At 39.3% G+C, this 20,094-nt stretch overlaps 1 protein-coding gene across 9 annotated transcripts; it reads left to right on the plus strand.

The window, feature by feature from the left end:
* The first annotated feature begins 1,498 nt into the window (after positions 1-1,498).
* On the plus strand, positions 1,499-19,372 carry AMZ2 (archaelysin family metallopeptidase 2). 9 transcript variants are annotated; one of them, XM_087887013.1, is made up of 8 exons: positions 1,499-1,700; positions 2,009-2,083; positions 4,616-4,898; positions 5,553-5,726; positions 6,577-6,705; positions 9,258-9,421; positions 17,411-17,587; positions 18,125-19,372. In XM_087887013.1, the coding sequence occupies exons 3-8, from the start codon at positions 4,616-4,618 to the stop codon at positions 18,269-18,271; spliced, it is 1,074 nt and encodes a 357-aa protein (XP_087743139.1). In that variant the 5' UTR covers positions 1,499-1,700; positions 2,009-2,083; the 3' UTR covers positions 18,272-19,372. The 9 variants fall into 9 exon arrangements, with proteins under 9 accessions (XP_087743139.1, XP_087743142.1, XP_087743141.1 ...); XM_087887014.1 differs by lacking the exon at positions 1,499-1,700 and having other exon boundaries at positions 1,846-2,083; positions 18,125-18,271; positions 19,059-19,372; XM_034412687.3 differs by lacking the exon at positions 1,499-1,700 and having other exon boundaries at positions 2,005-2,162; positions 18,125-18,271; positions 19,059-19,372.
* Positions 19,373-20,094: the final 722 nt, after the last annotated feature.

A 20,094-nucleotide genomic window follows, 5' to 3' on the forward strand; every position in this document is an offset into this window, starting at 1 on the left:
TCGCACAATACTGGAAAGATGAAGAGATAAGAATATATTAGACTGTGCAGAAATAGACAGACTTACATTGAAAATTAAACAGAAAGACACAGAATATTATCAAACATGGAATTTATTCTACCAATGGTTGGAAAAAAAGGAGGAAGAGTAAAAATGGCATCTGTATTGTTAAGAAAATTATATACCCTGACAACACGATGTTTATTAAGCACTAATGTAACTAATAGAAAGTTAATACCATAAAATTGATTTTTAAAAAATTAATTTAAAAAATTAGCTGCCCAATATAATGTATTATGCTATTGTCAGATGTACTGGTCAGTTCTGTTCAGGAACATCCATTCTTCACTAAGTACAGCTAGTCCTCCCACTCACAACCATAGGGGTGTTGTAATGGTCTTAAGTGTGAAAAATGATTTGAAGTCACTTTTACAGTGCTGTTGTAACCAGTCACTAAACAAATGGTCATAAATTGAGGACTACTTGTATGTGTGTTAATACAAATCCCAATGCTTGGGTTGATTTACAGAACCAAAACCAGTGACTTAGTTCACACAACAGACTGAGCCACAAAGTAGCCAGCCAGTTAAGCTCAGCATACTGTGTAGAGACTCACCATTGTTTACTACTGTGTGCAGTCTGACCAAAATAATTTTGGCAGTCAAGAGCCCAGCCTTCCACAGTTCACTGCATAAGCAGCCGCAACACTTCAGATGTTGCACTTTGGCATGGGGGAGAAAACATCCCTGCTTGTGTGTGCATACAGAAGCATTCCTGTGCATTCTGTATAAAGGCTTCCCTGAATCCCAACTACCTACCTAGGGGTGTGTGTTCGCAGCAAAGCTTTCATTTACAGAGCTGTCTATGGAGATTCTCAATCATCCAGGTCACCTTTTGAAAAAGCACCTTTGGGACATTTACATTATTCATACTAAAGTCTGCAGCCGACTACCACAAACTTTTGGCGGGATACGCCTGCCTCTTGCTGCTTGGCGGTGGGGGGGGGATGTAAAGTGTAATGTCGAAACACTTTCTTCATTCCTTCAGAGACGCTGGCTGCATTTCCACAGCGTTCTTAATTGCAGCTTATTGATTTCATGTTCTTTTTTGGATTCAGGGAAGCCCTTGGCTAGTTGTTGTCCTTTTTTTTTTTTTTTAACCCACTGGGCACACCCAGCTTCCAGGATTAGTTTATGGCTTCGCGTCGTGAAAATGTACAAAACTGGGTTAACTTACTAAATCTTCAGCGAGCATGGCATATGCCAACAGAGCACGCCATCAACGCTCTACTGAGGACCACAAATGTTTCGGGCGGGCATGCCGCAGTTCTCCAGCGACACATCCAATGTCACAGTGGCAGCAAAAGCCACACAAAAACGGGCACGTTAAAACTTCCAGGCCGCCTGAGACAGAGACACACAAACACACACACCTCGCGCGTGGGCAGCGCCTCTCCTGAGGCGAGCCCGCGTGCGCCTTCGGCACGTGGTCTGCCGACGTGGAAGTACGAACTTTCCGAGAGAAACCCCTCAGGAAGGCGCGCGTCCTCGCGCTCAGCCTCCCAGCCCGGGCTTTTCCAGCCCCGCCCTTCGCTCTTGAGGCGCCAAACGACCTGCTTCCGTTGAGACTGCGGCGGGGTGGGGAGAGAGAGAGAAGGAGAGGGGCGGGACCGGTAGCCTAGCAACGGAGACCTGAAAGCGGTAGGCCGGCCGGACGATGCGTGCCTGCGTGCGTAGGGCGGTTATCAACGGCGGCAGCAATAACGGGCAGCCCCGTGCAGTGAGTGGGGCGCGTGCCGTTTGGGCGGTGTCAAGGGCGGGGGCGGGGCGAGGCGGGGCAGCGTCTGCTTCCTGGAAGCTGGAGATCAGGGTCAGCTGCATCAGGCAGGGGATGGTCTGATTTGGGCGCCATTTAACTAGAAGAAGAATAACTAGAATACTAGAATAACTTTAGCTTTATTATCACTTTGAATGTGCACTTTTTAATTCTTTTTTTTATTTTATTTCAGAATAAAATTGGCTCTTCTTCTTCTTCTTCTTCCGGGATGTGAGCTTAAGCTGAAGATCAAATTATTCCCCTCGCAGTATGTTATGTTGCTTCTATATTAAATCATTACAGAAATTGACCAATATATGTACGTAACATGGGGATTTAAGTCAGACGTGAGTAAATGGGGACAGTGGAAGGTTTGCCTGTCTTAAGTGATAGCTACCTTGGTAAACATGAGTGATTTCAGAAAAATTATGATGATGATGATGATGATGATGATAAGCAGAAGCCAGATCAGAACTAGTTACCCTTCCTATCATGAGAAATCCCAGCCTACTGCAGGACTGTAGACTAGTTTGAGAAACTGAACAATAACAACAAAATCCTTCAATATGGCATTGGCAAATCATTTTTGCGGTGTTGCCAGAATAATGGATGTGTCCACCTGAACTCAAACTCCAGGTAGAGGTGCTTTGCGATGCCCTGTCATCCATAAATTGCAGCTGAGGATTGGGAAAGTGCTTTGGGAGCACTATATTGTATCAGGAGAGAGTGCAAATGGAACAGGTAGTTGGTGGAAAATGGGGGCTAATATTAAACTGCATCTTCAAGTTCCCCCTCTTAAAGAATGAGTTGCTTATCATGGAATTGAGAGGATTTGATATACTAGCCTAATTCAGAGGAATACGCTATATTAGCCTAATTCAGAGTAAAATGCTAAAGCAAGTTTTAATAAATGACTTACTACTTTGCTTTCTGGAACTCCAAAATACAAATTCAGTAAAGTTTAAAGGCTGCTGGATTATCCAGTTAAATTTTCAATTTTTCCCAGAATCCAGTGAAATTTCAGAAAATGAATGTAAAAACCCACTATTACGAATATGCAAACATATGAATATACAAACATGAGACCTGCTCCCAATAAATTACAATATCCAAGAATGTGTTTATGGTTGTGTACAAAAAACAGCTAATTAAAGATTAAAATTCTGCTTGTCATCCAGTATATATGGATTGCAAACATATTTTGTAGAATTATTGACAAAGGAAGGTACTAAAAAAATTGTTACTCCTTCAAAACTTAAAAACATTTTTGGAAATATATTGTAGAAGAATACATTTTGAAACAGGTTTTGAAAATTTAGCTGAAGAACAGATTTCCTTAAATTATGCTTTCTTAGTTAAATTAGAAGGATCTAATTTGCTTCCCTAATCTCTATGCACAGAATATGAGATTATATTTGTGCATAAGAAAAGCAATCTCACTAATCTTTACATCATCACAGATAATTTTTGAAACCAAGAGGACTTTCAAAAACATGGAATTTTGACATATGGTTTGGAATATGGTAGATCTTTGTGTTATTTTTAGAAAGAAATACTTCCATTGGAGATTATCAAGTGTTGGACAAATAAAACAATTATTTTAGCTTTCCCAGCCTGTTGAAAGTTGTTTGTGGGTGTCATTGATGTGCAGTGAAAAGTTATTTTCAAGACTTAGTATGTAAATGCAGTAAATGCATTCATATTCATCATGATAACCTCTTTTGGAATAAGAAATGATATGCAGAAAAAGAGTAAGAAATAATAAACCAAAGAAATTAATGTATGAGATGAGACAAAAGAAAGGAAGGATAACTGTTTCTAGTTTTAGATGCCTTCATTCTCTCTTTTTGAGGATCTCATCAATTCCATCTAATGTGTATGCTACACATATGTCATAGTGGACATAGGAAATCTAGGTTCAAACTATTGTTATCACTAGATGACTAGGCCATTCCCCCCAGCCCAGCACAGTGACTTACCAAGTTGATCTGGGGGAAAGTAGACCAAGTTCGACATATGCCATCTTGAATTCTTGTATGAAAGATGGGATAAAATCTAATAACTAAATGTTGTACTTTGAGATGTGGGTTGAGCAAAAGATGGCAGAACACAATCTTAAAAAGAATAAAGAAACAGTCTCCATAACAGTCACTTCACAGTGTAACCTCATCATTTTAAAATGAAAAATACATGGCCTGTCCACTAATGATAGAAAATGGAAAACTGCTCTAATATTCCTTTCTACAGTTTAATGTTTGCAGATGTTCCAGATGAGCATAACTGAGAGGAAAATGTTGGATGTGCTGAATCATGGACTCAATTAAATAATACAATAAATTATATGTACCACAGAGAGTAAAGTTGTTATGAATTATGCCTTGTATGAGAATCATCTGGATACTAGTTGGCAATAAATCTCAAACCAACATTGCATGTACTCAATTTTTTTTAAAGTTGTGATCCGTGAACTAATTCAGGAACTAGACTGAGGACAGTTTGCAGCAAATCTTTCCCATGGTGATCATGTCGGAAAGCAGAAGTTGGTTATGAAATAAATAGTTGGTACAGAAATAGGAAGAGAATGGAGAAGTTGATTATTGCATGGGTAGGACATGATCCTTGCTGAATAAGCACTAAGCTATGTTGCATGTCCAGGGCTTGGCTTGTTACTTATCTGCTTGCAATAAGAATCAGAAGAATTTGCAAGACTTAACTGATGGCAAAGAGGAACTGTTTAAAATAATGTGCATGTAAGAGCCAGATTTCATAACCAGTATTCATCTTTGTTTCTTGTTATTAGATGAGGGTAATAAGGCATTCTGAGGAGGCATTGAAAACAGCTCTTCTCTCCAAGGACAGACAGCTTTTGAAGCTTTATGAAAAGTTTGATCCTAAGGAGAAACATTTGCTGAATGAAGCATTTCAACCAGACAGTGCTCTTTTTAAACCTATAACTCTGGAATCTGAATCAGACTGGATCTCCTCACATCCAGAACCCACCCAGGACTTTTCACAGTTTTATCATGACCCCTGCAGAAATTTGCCAACCCAACAGAAGAGACAGATTTACATCCAGCCTATTGGTAATATTAAAGAATCAGTTATGAAAGTGTTAATTGAGCCATTAATTAGCCATTAATTAAAAAGGCAGCTTTCAAGCTTTCCAGTTGCATAATTGTCATCCAAACCTGGTTATTATGGGCCAGTTTTTCAGGATAATTTTCTCTGAACTGATAGAATGAACTAAAGAATCCTACATATTTCTACAATTTCAGAATGTGGGCAACAAGAGATAGCGGTGGATGAGTTTTTATCTTCTACTTGAGAAGGTTGCTAAGGCAGTCTGAATCTTCATATTACAACATGTAGGAGATCAGATTTATACTGTATCTAATGAACAGTAGATAAAACATAAAGCCCAATTCAGTGCATGTTTAAATTCAGAAGAACCTATTTTGAGTAATAAAATATATACCCAAGTGGGCATGTAATTAAAGCTTAAGTCCTTCATTTCCCTAGATAGTGATATCTGCTCTTTATATTGCATTGCTATTTTTGTTCACTAAGTGTTCTTTGGCTTTTCTCTTGTCTTTTAAAATAAGCTAATTGTTCCTACTCAGAATTGTATAGTAAGATAATTACAAAGTAAAGTTAACATTTTACTGTTGTATTATATGATTTTGCCTATAAATAGTGGAAGGAAAAAACTGCTATAAACTAATGTTTTCTGGACTTAGGTTCTTTTGGAGATGCCAAAGTTAGCACAGATGTCTACTTGAAATGGCTGGGAGATTACTGTGAAGCATTTTACTACGGCCTGACTGTAAGAATTCTAGACCCAATGCCAGTTTCACACACAGGTTGCGCTTTTCGAATCAATGAATACACACACAATCTGCAGATCCATGCAGGTACGAGGAATAGACAAAACTGTTAGATTAGTTCATTCTTGTGGTTTTGATCAATTTTGTCAACTGGATTGTAAATTTCAGGTGTATTCAGGTACTCAAGTCACCTTATTGGTGAGCTGGGCAGCATATAAACTTAATAAATAAATACAAATACATACATTTGTAATATTATTTTCATCAAGTAAAAAAGACTGACATTCTTGAGTGACTTATTGTAATCAAACATCAAAAAAGATGATCCTCAATGAAGGATGAACTTGACCTATCATAGGTTAGAGTTGCTATTTAGGCCTACCTTCTGTGTCATTATTGTGCTCTTCTTTGATTTGATTTGATATGCTGAGCTACAGCCTATTCTATGATGAGGTTTGTTAAGCTGCCCTTGAAGTCCGTGTATTTGTTTTTCTGGGAGTAGAGATATCTATTCCTCCTGGCCAGAAGCAGAGATCTTTCATCTCTTACCTAATTCTTTTAATTTAAGGATGCTGAGGGTTGAAACCAAAATCTGATGAATACAAAATGTGTGTTGTTGAAATGCTGTATGATTCTTCCTTTTGCTGGTGGTTTTGTACAAACATGTTAAATAAATACTCCATCACAAAACAAATGGACCATGCTCAGATTTGTTTTAACTACAAATTTCACATTCATTTTAAAGGAACTAAATTCAGAATTATTAGGTTTAAATTCATAGCCCTTATACCACCCCCCACCTCCATTTATGTGATATGTAACTTGGAGAGGTCATCTTAATATCGCTCTTATTTCAGGATTACTGTTATGGCTGCAGTTCTTGATTATGCAATTACTGCCTTCTGTGGAGAGACACTGATACCTGTTTTTCATACAGGGTATCTCTTGAGTTACCTAAAGAAAAAAAAGCCAAAGGATGCTTTTTGTATTGTGGGAATAACCGTGATAGATCTTTACCCCAAGGACTCTTGGAATTTTGTCTTTGGCCAAGCCTCCTTAACAGAAGGTATGTGGTTGGCTTCCTTTTAACTTCTTAGGATGTCTTATAATATGACTTTGGCCAATCATCTTTTCATAGTTCAGATGAAATAGAATTACCTGTGAATATAAACAGAAAATTCCTTGAGAATTGTTGTGATGCTACTAAAAGTGCAAAAGAGCGGGGGTTTTGCACTGCAAGAAAACTAGATCTGCAGATTTTTAGTAGAAGCCAACTTTGTGCAGGAGTCCTAGCCTGTTGTTTTAGGCATCACCAACTGGTTCCCTTTAACTCAGATGCAGTTTAGTGTATCTTGTGTGAACATAACAATATCCTTGCATTCTTTGTTTATCAATGTTAGAGGAGTAGGTAGAAACAGGATACTGCTTTTGTAACTTCAGGCTGCATCAGAGAGCATTATATTGCAAATATTGTATGTCACTACTAAAAAGTAAAACTAACAACTACAGTCAGTTTTGTTTTCTGCTGGCTTCGTGGAGTTTTCTTGATTGCACATTGGTATATCCACAGTGTTATAGTTTGCCAGAAATTATTTTTAGTAGGCTGGAAAGAATTTTGAAAATGCAGGTATCACACTTCATTCTTGTGTGATTGGCCTGATTCCAGTGCCCAGCATCTTGGGAAAAGATCTTCCACACAGAAAAATAAGTCTTTTAGTGGCAAGCCCAAGGATTATGTAATTAATTGACATTTACAGGATTCACACATTTATTAGCATGCTAAAGTACAAAATCATTTAAATCACTTTATTACGCGTTAGTGCAATCCCAACCTTAGAATGCTGGAAGAGTGCATTGAATTCTAATATAGCTCTGATTATATGAATCATCTTCCACAATATTTGCAGTGTAGAAACATTCTATTCATATGTAAAAACTGACAGGCAGTTACATTCTATTTTGAGGAATATTTAAGGATTGGGTTTGGCTTGAATTTTTGTTGCAAATTGCTGGACATACTTAAAGCCCAGAGGTTATTCTGTGGAGTTCAGGCACTTGAACTCATGGACCTTTGCAGTTTGATTACTAAATACTATCCAGTATTTACTAGATCCTGGTTCTCAGTGGTTTGCAGGAAGGAATATATAAAGGCTATCAGAATAATAAAGTGTGTGGTGGGGAGGAAAACGTTATTGTTTTCAAATTGGTCATGAGTTTTATTGTACTGTCATTGACCAATAGAGGGCAATGGTAGTACGTTTGAAGCCTTTTTAATAATAAAGCCTAGGAATCTTTAATTTGCCATCATGAAGTAAAGCATTTTTATTAATGGTCATACATTGGATATGTATGGCGGCATATAAATTAAAGTCATCATCATCATCATCATCATCTTGATATATATGTTTGCAAACAAAATATTTTGGAAGGAAACATGAAACCATTGGAGAGTTAGCATACTTTCTCAAAGCATCATTTTCCTGACAAAAGACACATTCTTCTCTGAAATGGTTATTTGCACAAATGGGAGTTGTGGTAAAGTTATCTTGTAATATTCCATTACCGATAGAGGAGAATATTTGTAGCTCAGAGTTGAAATGAGGGGGCCTTGGTGCTCTCTGAGCTTGGTTGTTTAATAGAATAACAGAGTTGGAAGGGACTTTGAAGGTCTCCTAGTCCAACCCCCTGCTCAAGCAGGAAAATCCTACACCACGGGTGTCAAACTCGCTGCGTCACATTGCTGTCACATGACGTTTTGCGACGTTTTCCCCATTCGTGGAGCTGGGGTGGGTGTGACCTGTGCGTTATGCATCTGGCCCGTGAGCCACCAGTTTGACACCCCTGCCCTACAGCATTTCAGACAAATAGTTGTCCAATCTCTTCTTGATGTGCGCTGTGCACCGATGACGTTACCTAGTTTGGGTAATGAAATGTCTGCAAGGAAACAATCAACCTCAGACAGCACCAAGGACTTCTCATATCCTTTTTTCAATTGTGTAGAGGAGGCAATTAACTGTATACATGAGATGTCATTAAGATGCTTTTGGTCATTACTTGGGCTCCATTTCTCCTCTCCCATTTCTTCTGAACTGCCTTTCCAAATGGGTTGTGCTAAACCCCAGTGCAGAAGTGTTTTGGAGGACTTTTCTGCCCTTTCTAAACTCAGTTGCTGAGTGGACTGTTTTGCAGCTGAATTGGTCGAGGTGGGATGAAAGAGAAAACACCTTTACTTCAAGGCACAAAAAGATAGTTGCTCTGAAACAAAGAGGCCCCCCCCTTAAATATTTGATCTTTTTCCAAGCCAAGGAGAACACTTAACTTTGGCATTATGCCAAGGGCTAGGCAGTAAAAAGTGATTACGTCGAAGATTAAATTGAATTTAAATATAATTAAAATAAATAGTCCTGAATTAAATATAAAATATGATTTATTTTATTTAGTAATTTCTTCCTCCTGTCATTTTAAAAGTTACAGTTTGAGACAACGCTCGGGGGTTTGAAGTGGACTGCAAGGTTTCTGTACTAGAAATATTCTTTTGGATACGTATATGTATGTATGGTTAATACAGCAGTTTCCTGTTGGTACAACTTTAATTTGAATTTCCCTTTGTTTTGTAAGGAGTGGGGATCTTCAGCTTTGCCAGATATGACAGCGACTTCTACAGTGCAAACTACAAGGGCAGGTTGAAAACAGCAAAAAAGCTTCCTGTAGCTGACTATTCTGTGTTTGATGGTTACTATACACCTGAGATCACAAGTCAACTACTACTGAGATCCTGCAAAGTAAGTGTTTCAAATTACTAGAGTTGTATTGAGTTATATTATATTTATATTATATTGAAAATTAAATTTCTGTTTTAATATCTTCATTTCTTGCTTAGTTTTAAAGCAACTTCAGCTCTTTTTATTAAAGGAACAGTAGCCTATTAAAAATTTTTAACATGTGGGTTGTGCGCTTAGTGTGTCCCAACCTCAGCAATTTTAAGGTCTAGGGACTTCCACTCACAGAATCCCACAGTCAGCTTGCTGGGAGTTGTGGTCCATGCATTTTGAAATTGCCACAGTTGGGAAACCCTGGCTTAGAGCCTGGGAAGCTTGACTGGATTGGAAGTGTAATAGCCTTGAGGTTTATTTTTCTTAAGCTACATGGAAATCTCTTGAGAAGATTTCCTCAGATTTACATTGCAAGGAATCGGATTCCTTTATTCCTGCAGTTTTATAGTTAATGTATGCCATGTGCTAAATAATCACAAATAATTGTTATAATTAAAAGTAAGTTATTTTGTCATCTTTAGAAATGAAATGACTTGAAATGGATATTATAGTGTCTTCTAGGATCACTCACTCACCATCATTGCAGCTGTCAGCACTTCAACTTGCATTTACTCTAGTGCTGACATAAGGAGAAGCGAAGGCGTCTGGAAAGGGGCGTTTGACTTTTCACCTACTTATTTTCCCTGGAGATAATATCCCCTAGGAGATGAGATGGGAGGGGGGAAATTCCTTGGAGCTGGAGTAGATTAGGGGTAGAATGACTTGGAAGATGGCCAATGAGTGCAGGGGAGTGGGGAACGGAAAGGGAGGGTTTTGGGGCTGGAAGTCAGTGTTGGCTTCGATTGGAGTCGGGTTAGAATGTCGTGCTTAATAAATAGGAGTTTTACTTCAAAGATTTTGTTTGAAATGCAATTTATTTGAGATGACCTCGAAACTTGACAGCAGCATTATAAATCCTAACTTTTAACTACTATTTTAGCAGAATTCTTATTAGATGCCACAAGATGTTGAAATTTATGGTGAGGAAAGAGCAGCTGATTAGGTTGGCATCACAAATGTGGCAACACATTTTAACCCAACTGGTTGTGAGGATTTAGCTTGTTTATTTATGGGTTAATGTGTCACACAAAATCAAAAATAATTCCTACCACAGGATAAGCATCTGATATGAATACCACAACTCCCTTCTTCGATGATTATTTTGTTGTTATTAATCTAGACTAAAAATATTAAATTAATTCATATGATCATTTGGATGTTAGATTGAAATCATGCAGAAATGTGAGGACCCTTTGTTTCACAGGGAGATCATTGGCTTGTGGATTAGAGGAAACTTTTGGAAGTTAAAGCTTGAGATCTGTTTTGAGTCACTATTGTTATTGTGCTTTTCATATCTTAGAATAATGTTAAGTACAATTATACTGAATTAAATATTGTTTTGTTAAAAGATTAAAATGGATTGGTTAATATTTATATTGACTGAAAAGTCAAAAGGTAAATTAAAAGGGCTAAATAGGACGTTGTACTTACCTGAACGTCCATTTTATCCTCGCTGCGAAGATATTCCAGCGATTGGGATAAGATCCACTGTCACTGGACTGACTGGGTGCCATTCAAACTTCCTCTACAGCCTGGTCACGCCCCTTTCTTCTGCGCATGTCCAGTCTTTTCACGAAGTCGACTCTCGTAATGTTCACTTCCAGCCTATGGACTTCGTACCGTATCTCACCATTTATCTCTTAATACACTCCATTCTTTGCTGTAGAGGAAGAAAAAACAGAAACCCCAACCCAGGCCAGGTGATGGAAGTTCACTGGGAGGGCTGGAATATCTTCGCAGCGAGGATAAAATGGACGTTCAGGTAAGTACAACGTCCTTTTTCCTCCCTCGCTGCTCAGATATTCCACCGATTGGGACATACCCAAGCCTTCATTCAATGGGAGGGTTTAGACTCCATCCCCTGGCTCCGGTTGGAAATTACAGCTTGTAAAACTCTTCTACCGAATGATGCATCCGCAGCCGCAAATGAATCCACTCGGTAATGTCTGATAAAAGAAGAAATAGACGACCATGTGGCCGCTCTACAGATATCATCAATTGAAGCCTGAGTGGCCCAAGCAGCTGATGTAGCCGCACTGCGTGTAGAATGTGGAACTATACCTTCAGGAACTTGTGAACCTTGCAACTTGTAAGCAGCAGCAATGCATGCTTTAATCCATCTACCCACTGTTGTAGACGATACTTTCTGTCCCATAGTAGATGGTAAAAAGGATACCAGCAAAGCCTCAGACTTACGGAAAGATGCCGTTCTCTTAATGTAACATTTTAATATCCTCCTAACATCTAATGTATGCCACCTTTTTTCTAATGGATGTCTAGGATTTGGGCAGAAATTAGGTAGGACAATGTCTTGCGATCTGTGAAATAATGAATTAATTTTTGGAATAAATACCGGATCCAGTCTCATAACCACTCTGTCCGGAAAGAAAATACACAGATCTTGACGAATAGATAATGCCGCCAATTCAGATACTCGTCTAGCCGACGTAACCGCTAATAGAAATGCTAGTTTCATTGTAAGATGTCTTAATATTATTTCCTTGATAGGTTCATAAGGTTCTAGTGTCAATGACTGTAATACTAAATTGAGATCCCAAGTTGGGTATCTATGTACTGTTGGTGGTCTTAAATTTACAGCACCATGTAAAAATGATCTAATTCTGGGATCTTGAGACAACGAATGTCTCTTGTCAGTATGAAGCACTGTAGCTAACGCAGCTACCTGACGTCTGAGAGTAGCTGGTGCAAGTCCTTTTTTGAATCCAGATTGTAAAAACTTAAGAACGTCTTGTACTGATGCAGTTGTAGGATCTGTATGTTGTTCAACTGCCCACTTAGCGAACCTTTTCCAGGATGCATTATAAATGCGGACTGTTGCTGGTCTTCTAGCCGCTTGAATAGTGTCTATTACATCATGTGGTAACTGATCTTTCAAGAGACGGATCCGTTCAAACGCCAGACGGTCAACTGTAGCCAGTCTGGATTTGGATGATAGATTGCTCCTTGACTCAGATCCTGTCTGCCCACTGGTAACTTCCATGGTTGATCGATCGAACGATCTTTCAGGTCTGCAAACCACTCTCGGCGAGGCCAGTATGGTGCCACTAGAATGAGCTCTGCTTTTTCCATCATCATTTTCCTTATGACAAGTGGAATGATGGGAATGGGGGGAAATGCATATAAAAGTCCCTGAGGCCAAGGACTTCGTAGAGCATCTAGAGCCTCCGCTCCTGGAGTCGGGAATCTTGAGAAAAATCTCGGAAGTTGTGTATTCTTTTCCGTGGCGAACAAATCCACCATTGGCTTCCCGAACCTGTTTACAATTTGTAGAAATAGTTTTGGATTCAATCTCCATTCTGACTGATCTATGATCCCCCTGCTTAACCAGTCTGCTTGTTGATTTAAGGAACCCGAAATGTGTTCCGCTTTTATCGACAGTATATATCTCTCTGCCCATGCCATCAGTTTTTCTGTCTCGTTCATGAGCGATTTTGATCTCGTACCTCCCTGTCTGTTCAGATGAGCCTTTGTGGCCATATTGTCTGTTAGAACTAATACATGTTTCTTCGCTACTTCCTGATGGAAATGTCTTAGCGCTAATCTGACTGCTCTTAATTCTAGGAAATTTATGTTGTACTGTTTCTCTACAGGAGACCATTTTCCCTGTGCTAGTTGAGACCCGAGATGGGCTTCCCATCCCATCAGACTGGCATCCGTGGTCAGCTTGATCCTTGGTGGCTCTATAAATAGCGTTCCCGCTCTCAGGGCTGGTGATATCCACCATTTTAGTGATAGTTTCACTATCGGAGACAGCTTTATCTTGAACTGGGAGTCTGCCGTGCCCTGCTTTTGGTAGGGCAACAGTAGCCATTGTAACTGACGAGAGTGTCGTCGAGCCCAAGGCACAATGTTTATGCATGAAATTAGTTTTCCCAATAGTTGAGACAACAGAATCAAAGGTACAGTTCTCAGAGACAACACTTGAGATATCATTTTTCGAATGCTGGATTGGCGCTCTGGGGAAAGATACACTATTCCCTGTCTGGAATCTATTACTGCCCCTAGATGTAATATTCGGGTTGTTGGTTCCAGCTGACTTTTGTCCCAATTGATAGTCAATCCATGATTCTGCAGTGTTTGAAGAACTGTCTGTCCAGTTCTGCTTGATGTACCGATGACGACAGGATTAAAATATCGTCCAGATAACAGACAATTCTTACTGATTTCTCCCTTAGTGTTGCCGCTACTGCTGCCATTAACTTCGTAAATATTCTTGGAGCCGACGAAAGGCCAAAAGGCATAGATCGGTATTGAAAATGGCGATTTGCATACGCAAATCTGAGAAATTGCCTGTGCGTTGGATAAATCGGTACATGTAGATATGCCTCCCTCAGGTCGATGGATTGCATGAGATCGTTGGACCGGATACATCCTAGCAGTGACCTGAGGGAGTGCATCTTGAAACGGCGATACCTCACATGGAGATTTAATCGCTTTAGATTGAGGATGCCCCTCCATCCTCCCGAATTTTTGGGCACAAGAAAAAGAATTGAATAAAATCCTTTGTGTATTTGATGTTGAGGTACTGGTTCTATTGCTTTTATTTGAAGTAAGTGTTGAATTTCCAACTCCATTAGTTGTCTTTTTAAAGGAATGTTTGAAAAGGGACATTGAAGGAAAAACATTGGAGGTGGTGACGTGAATTCCAGTTGTAGTCCGTCTGTCACTGTACGAAGAATCCAATTGTCTGTTGTTGAAAGTTTCCACTCTTTGCAAAACAATTGGATTTTCCCTCCAACGGGTACAGGGGTTGTCGAGTCATTTTCCTCTGCGGAACGAGCGAGAACCCGTTCCCCTAAAAGGACGTTTGAGACCTGCCTGATGTCTTCCCCTGTCTCGAAAGGACGCTCTATCCGAAAAGGAAGAATACTGTTGAGTAGAAGCTCTTTGAAAATTGGAACCACTAGGTCCCTGCTCTGGCCGAAAGGACTGTCTTGAATATGGTGAAAAACGTCTATCATTACGCCTATATGAAGATGGTAGTACTTTCTTTTTATCTCGACCTTCCACTAAAATCGATTCTAATGATGCCCCAAATAAAGACTGTCCTTGATATGGTGCCGCAGTAAGGCGCCCTTTTGACTTCATATCAGCTCTCCACTGGCGTAGCCAGAGAAGACGCCTTGATGAAACTGCTGAGGCCAACGCTCTTGATGCAAATTTGGCTGCGTCCAGAGATGCATCAGCTGAATATTCTGCTGCAGCTATTAACTTAGTCACATTTTGCATAAATTTGACATCTTGGGGAGGTATCCCCTCTTTTAATTGACGGAGCCAAGTTAATGAGGCTCTGTTGAAAAATGAGGCGGGCGTTGCCGCCCTGATTGCCCAAGCGGCAGCCTGATGCATTTTTTTGAAAATCATCTCTGCCCGTTTGTCTTCCAATTTTAGACTATCTCCAGCATCACTAACCAACACCGATGGTGAAGTGAGGCTGGCCACGGGTTCATCTACCACAGGTAACTGTAGAAGAGCATCCAATTCAGGGGAGCTACAATAAAGCTTTCTATCAAATGTATTGGGTCCAGAAATTGAACCAGGCCGATTCCACGGTTTCTTAATGACTTGAGAAAACAAATCTGGGAAAGGCACATAGTCAAAATCAATTGGGGGAACTGGAAATAAACTATTAGTCTTTTGAGATTGGGAATTTGGATCCAAATTCTTGTCACTACTCTGTTCCATATTGGTAGCTATTCTCGCCTTATGTAAAAGAGACTTAAAAAGCTTAGGATTAAAAAGTCCTTGAAAGGTAGGCTTATCTGTATCCACCTCCTCATCATCTGATAAATCAAATTCATTCAAATAGTCTGAATCTGGATTTTCCTCCTCAAATTGACTACAATTAACTACAGAATGTTGCATAGTATTGTGAGACATATTGTAAGAGGTTGGTGGTATAGGTTCTGATAATAGACCTGATTGTTGCAATCCCGCTTGAAAAATGCGGGAAAATGTTTGTGAGAGTAAAGCCTGGAAATCCAAATTTTGACTCTGTAATAGACCTTCACCAACACGTAGGCCAGCAGCCATAGGAGTGAATGTGGCCTCTGGAGCAGCCTGAACAAAACGTTGTTGATTTGTCCCCACAGTGACCCTGCTTTGGGTTTCTGTATTCAAAGGCTTAGCTGTCATAGACAAGCCTTGATTGTCTGAAGGTAAATCCTCCTGCTGCCAAATCATGGCTTCCTCATCTATCTCAGGATATATTATTTTTTCAGTAGTCTGAGGTAAAATCACCTCCTGAACCTCTCTTTGAGGTATAACTTGAGCTGCCAGTCTGGCTCTATTGAACTGTTTTTCAAGAGCATTATGTCTACGTAAATCCTCTCTGGAAGGCCTGTCCCCTTGCCTGGACATGGGTTGTTCAGACATATCCCTGGTCCTGGCTCTGCCCTTCTTGGATTTATTAGGCTTAGGGGATGGTGCTCTAGGTGGTGAATCCGCCTGTTCTAAATCTGATGAATTTTCTGCCTCTGCCATTGTTGAAATTAATTAATCAATCTTTCAAATAGAAATTAAAATAATCAAAAATTAATACTTTCCTTTGATGGCAGTATACAGAAGGTTATTCAAACAGACAGCATCTGTAGATAACAGCTTGTAATAGCCGTTAACGATCCTCCAACGGCTTATCTGAGAAGCTGCCCCAAACCGCTCTAAACAATGTGCGGATGGGCGCTGAGCAGGCAGATCAATACAAGCTCGAGATCGGAACCTCAGCCGACTCGGCTTAAATGCAGCCTCTGTCCCTTCTGCCAATCTTAAAGGGCAAGTACCTTCCTATTATATGGAGTTTGCTGCAATGCAGGGACTCCAAAGCCGCATACAATTTAAATAAACGATGTGGAGAGTTGGGAGAGCGAGGGCGGCTTTGCCGGCGCGCCGGATGCCCCTCTCCTCGCTCGCGGCTCGAACGGCTGCTTTAGGACCGTTGCAAGGTCCTCTGTCCACGCGCTGTCAAATAACGTTCAAAACGGCTGGCGCCCCAACCAGGAAACCGCCAAAGCCGCGTAGCGCTAATTACACTTCAAAAACAATCCTAGGCAGCTGGCGTCCCAGCCAGGAAACGCCGAAGCTGCTCAGCGCTGATATATTGTATCTTTTTGAATCCACAACTCTCCGAACAAAGAAACAACTAAAAAGCCTACCATTTGAAACAAATTAACCAAATGTATCTAAGAACGAAAGGCACACCAGTCTGATCACCTGTGACTGAGTGAAAAGACTGGATATGCGCAGAAGAAAGGGGCGTGACCAGGCTGTAGAGGAAGTTTGAATGGCACCCAGTCAGTCCAGTGACAGTGGATCTTATCCCAATCGGTGGAATATCTGAGCAGCGAGGGAGGAAAATATTTTTATTTGATTTGTTTGTTAAATTTATCATTTGCCTTTCTCTAGGTGATCAGATAGCAAAGTATGAGGTTGGGGTAAGAGTGCCTGACCCAAAGTCATCCAGCACATTTCTGTGGTTGAAATTGGCCTTGTATCTGGCTGTCTCCAGTTATAATCCAACACCAGTCTATCGCACTGGCCAATTCTACCTTTTCTCACAAAATCTCTTGTGATCCAAACACCCCGCATTGCAACTACAATTATTGAAGTCCACAATCAATAGACCTTATTAGTCAAACATAATGAGAAGGCTGGTTTAAGTAGAATTCTTCCATTTATATTCTGTGGCAGAGCAAGAATTCAGTCATTATTTTTCCCACTATAAAATGATTTTGCCATCTACATTATTCCACATCCTGCAATGAAAGTGTATACTCTGATTTGAAAACTAGCTAACTGCTATAGGGACTATTAAGCTTTTATTCAGCACAACTGTTGTGGTTTTAAGTTGGCTTATGTGATTTGGCTATATTTGTGTTTCAGACTTTGACTCACGAGATTGGACACATCTTTGGGCTCCATCACTGTCAGTGGTTACAATGTGTTATGCAGGGATCTAATCATCTGGAGGAATCAGATAGACGTCCATTAGACCTTTGTCCTATTTGCTTGCGCAAGCTGCAGTCTGTTCTTGGGTTCAGCATTCTGGAAAGATACAAGGTATGTCACTTCAGGATGGAGCCTTGTATCCTTTAACAGTGTGAGAACTGCTTTAAATGATGCTCTTTCCAGCTCTGGCAGAAATGAGAAATTCAGATTATGCAGAAGGGATTCTATTACATTGCTTCACTGGATACCAGTGTCCATTCTGTGCTGTTGAGAGTAATGATGAGGTTCAAAACAGAGTTAGGGACTCAAGTCAAAAGTTATAGATCTGCTCAGCAGAATAACAGGAAAGTTATTGCTGGGTAGTGTGGATTTATAAAAAAGCCAAGAATTTTTGAAAACTTAATCCAAAAATCTGCCACACCCAACCATTTGTATGTACAGAATTGGTTTACCACTTATGGCTTGTTTCATTGTTTTCTTTATGATATTAAGGAAATGAAATGTGTCTCTGAAGAAAATTGATCAGCAATACAGTGTGAAAAAGAAGTCATCAATGTAGAAATTTGACTTGATACTAAATAGCTAGCCTGTATTTTCTGTTTTCTTACTGTGCATGCCCATTTTGAATAATGTTTCTAATTATTTTAGGTGCTACAGAGATGGATAGAAGATAAAGCTAATGGAACAGAAGAAGGGCACAGCAGTGAGGCTAGAGGAGGATTGCCAAAGCCGGTGGAATCATTTACAGAAAGTTATGAGATGCTTATGAAATGCTTAGACGTTCTCCAGAAATAGGTTTGCTCTACAGATTCAAAGGGAATGCTCTTAATATAATGGTATAATCACTATTAAAATATAGTGATAATTAAATATATTTTAAGTTAAAAGCTAAAAAAAAACATGGTAAAATATGGTAAATATTTAAGCTGTTTGTTCTATATCTTTTCTTTTGTCTCTATTAAGTTACTCTTTTTCCTGGAATGTCTAACACAGTCTAATAACACATTATTTATTTCTTATATTGAAAGAGTTAAGCTGTGCTGCAGTCCAAGGAACTGCTATCAGGCATCTGAATTAGTTGCTTCATCCACAATATTGATTGACAAATCAAGCCCTGTTTCTGTCTTAAAATACCTGCTTACATGACTTTGGAACAAACATCAGCAACTTAAAGGTGCAGAGGCTCTGCAAAAGCTCAGTTTTTAGCGTGTTCCTAACAGCTAAAGAAGCTACATATTTTACAGTTCATAAATAAAAATGCTACTCTTTCTTCAGAATTGAAAAAGGAAATAATTTGGAGAACTGATGGTCCTCTGGATGACATTGAGAAAGAGGAGAACTACACAAACACAAGGACATTTTTTAATGTCGGATTAATTTGATTAAAGTGTGTATCCCTCTTTATAAGGTCTGGAACATTTTTAATGGGAAATCTATTAAGATTTAGGAGTAAAAACCTTCTAATTTCCTTGGTTTGGATTATTAATATATGGCACAATAGTGCTTTCATCTTAAATCTAAATCCAATTAACATACTTCCTTGCCTAATTAGTGTTAAGCATATTTTTTCTCTTCTTCCTAGCTCGGTAGATTGGATTTCCTACTGTGTATAATTTTCAAGGTTAATTTTAGTTGGACAGGCACTGACTTCTTCCAGGATGCTTTCTGATTTCCCAGAAATTAATGTTTGACATGACAGCACCTTTAATTTTGAAAGGATACAGAAATAATTTCTTTCCACGCAAGAAATTTTTGCAGGTATATTAACTTCTGATGAGAATTTCACCTGACAGACAAAAGGCATATTGATCATGTTACCCAGATTTTGGGTATATTATATTTAGGACTCTTATTTTAGAAAAAAAATCAAATAAAGATCTTCCAGTGTACTTGAAATTATCTATCTTTTTTGTTGACATTTTGGTTAATGTTCAGACACAAAACAAAATGAGAAACTTTCATCTTTGTTTCATTTTAGTTTGCTGCAGTCACACTTGCATTGTCTTTTGCATTATGTTTTATATAGGTTTTTTTTTTAATTTTTATATGCCACCCTTCTCCAGAGACTCAGGGCGGCTTACAATGCGTTAAGCAATAGCCTTCATACTTTTGTATATTTATACAAAGTCATCTTATTGCCCCCACAAACCGGGTCCTCATTTTACCCACCTTAGAAAGGATGAAAGGCTGAGTCGACCTTGAGTCTGGTGAGAATTGAACTTGCAGTAATTGCAGGCAGCTGGATGTTAAATGCTGCCTTAGTAGGAGGCATTAGCCTCCTACGTCACTCAGGCTCCTTTCATTTGTTTTTTGTATTAATCTGAGGTGAACATAGTCATTGTGAGTTATTAAAGAAACACTACCTTTGCCTCAGTCCCAGGTTAATTAGGGTAGTGGTTTAATATATTGGTACTTTATAAAGTCCAAGGATATTTTCTTAGATGCTAATAGGGCAATTGTATCTTATCAAGCATTCACATTGTTTCTCCCAGCCAAGAAAAATCTGGATTTTTCAACATGAACATTTTTAAAGGCTTTTGCCACTGTTCCCCATCTCTACCTCTGCAGCTTTGTGAAGGGAGATGATTTGCTGTGAACTATGGAGAATTAGTTCAATG

The sequence above is a fragment of the Pantherophis guttatus genome, chromosome 2 (assembly GCF_059756535.1).
Source record: "Pantherophis guttatus breed Tessera chromosome 2, ASM5975653v1, whole genome shotgun sequence".
Lineage (NCBI taxonomy): Eukaryota > Metazoa > Chordata > Lepidosauria > Squamata > Colubridae > Pantherophis > Pantherophis guttatus.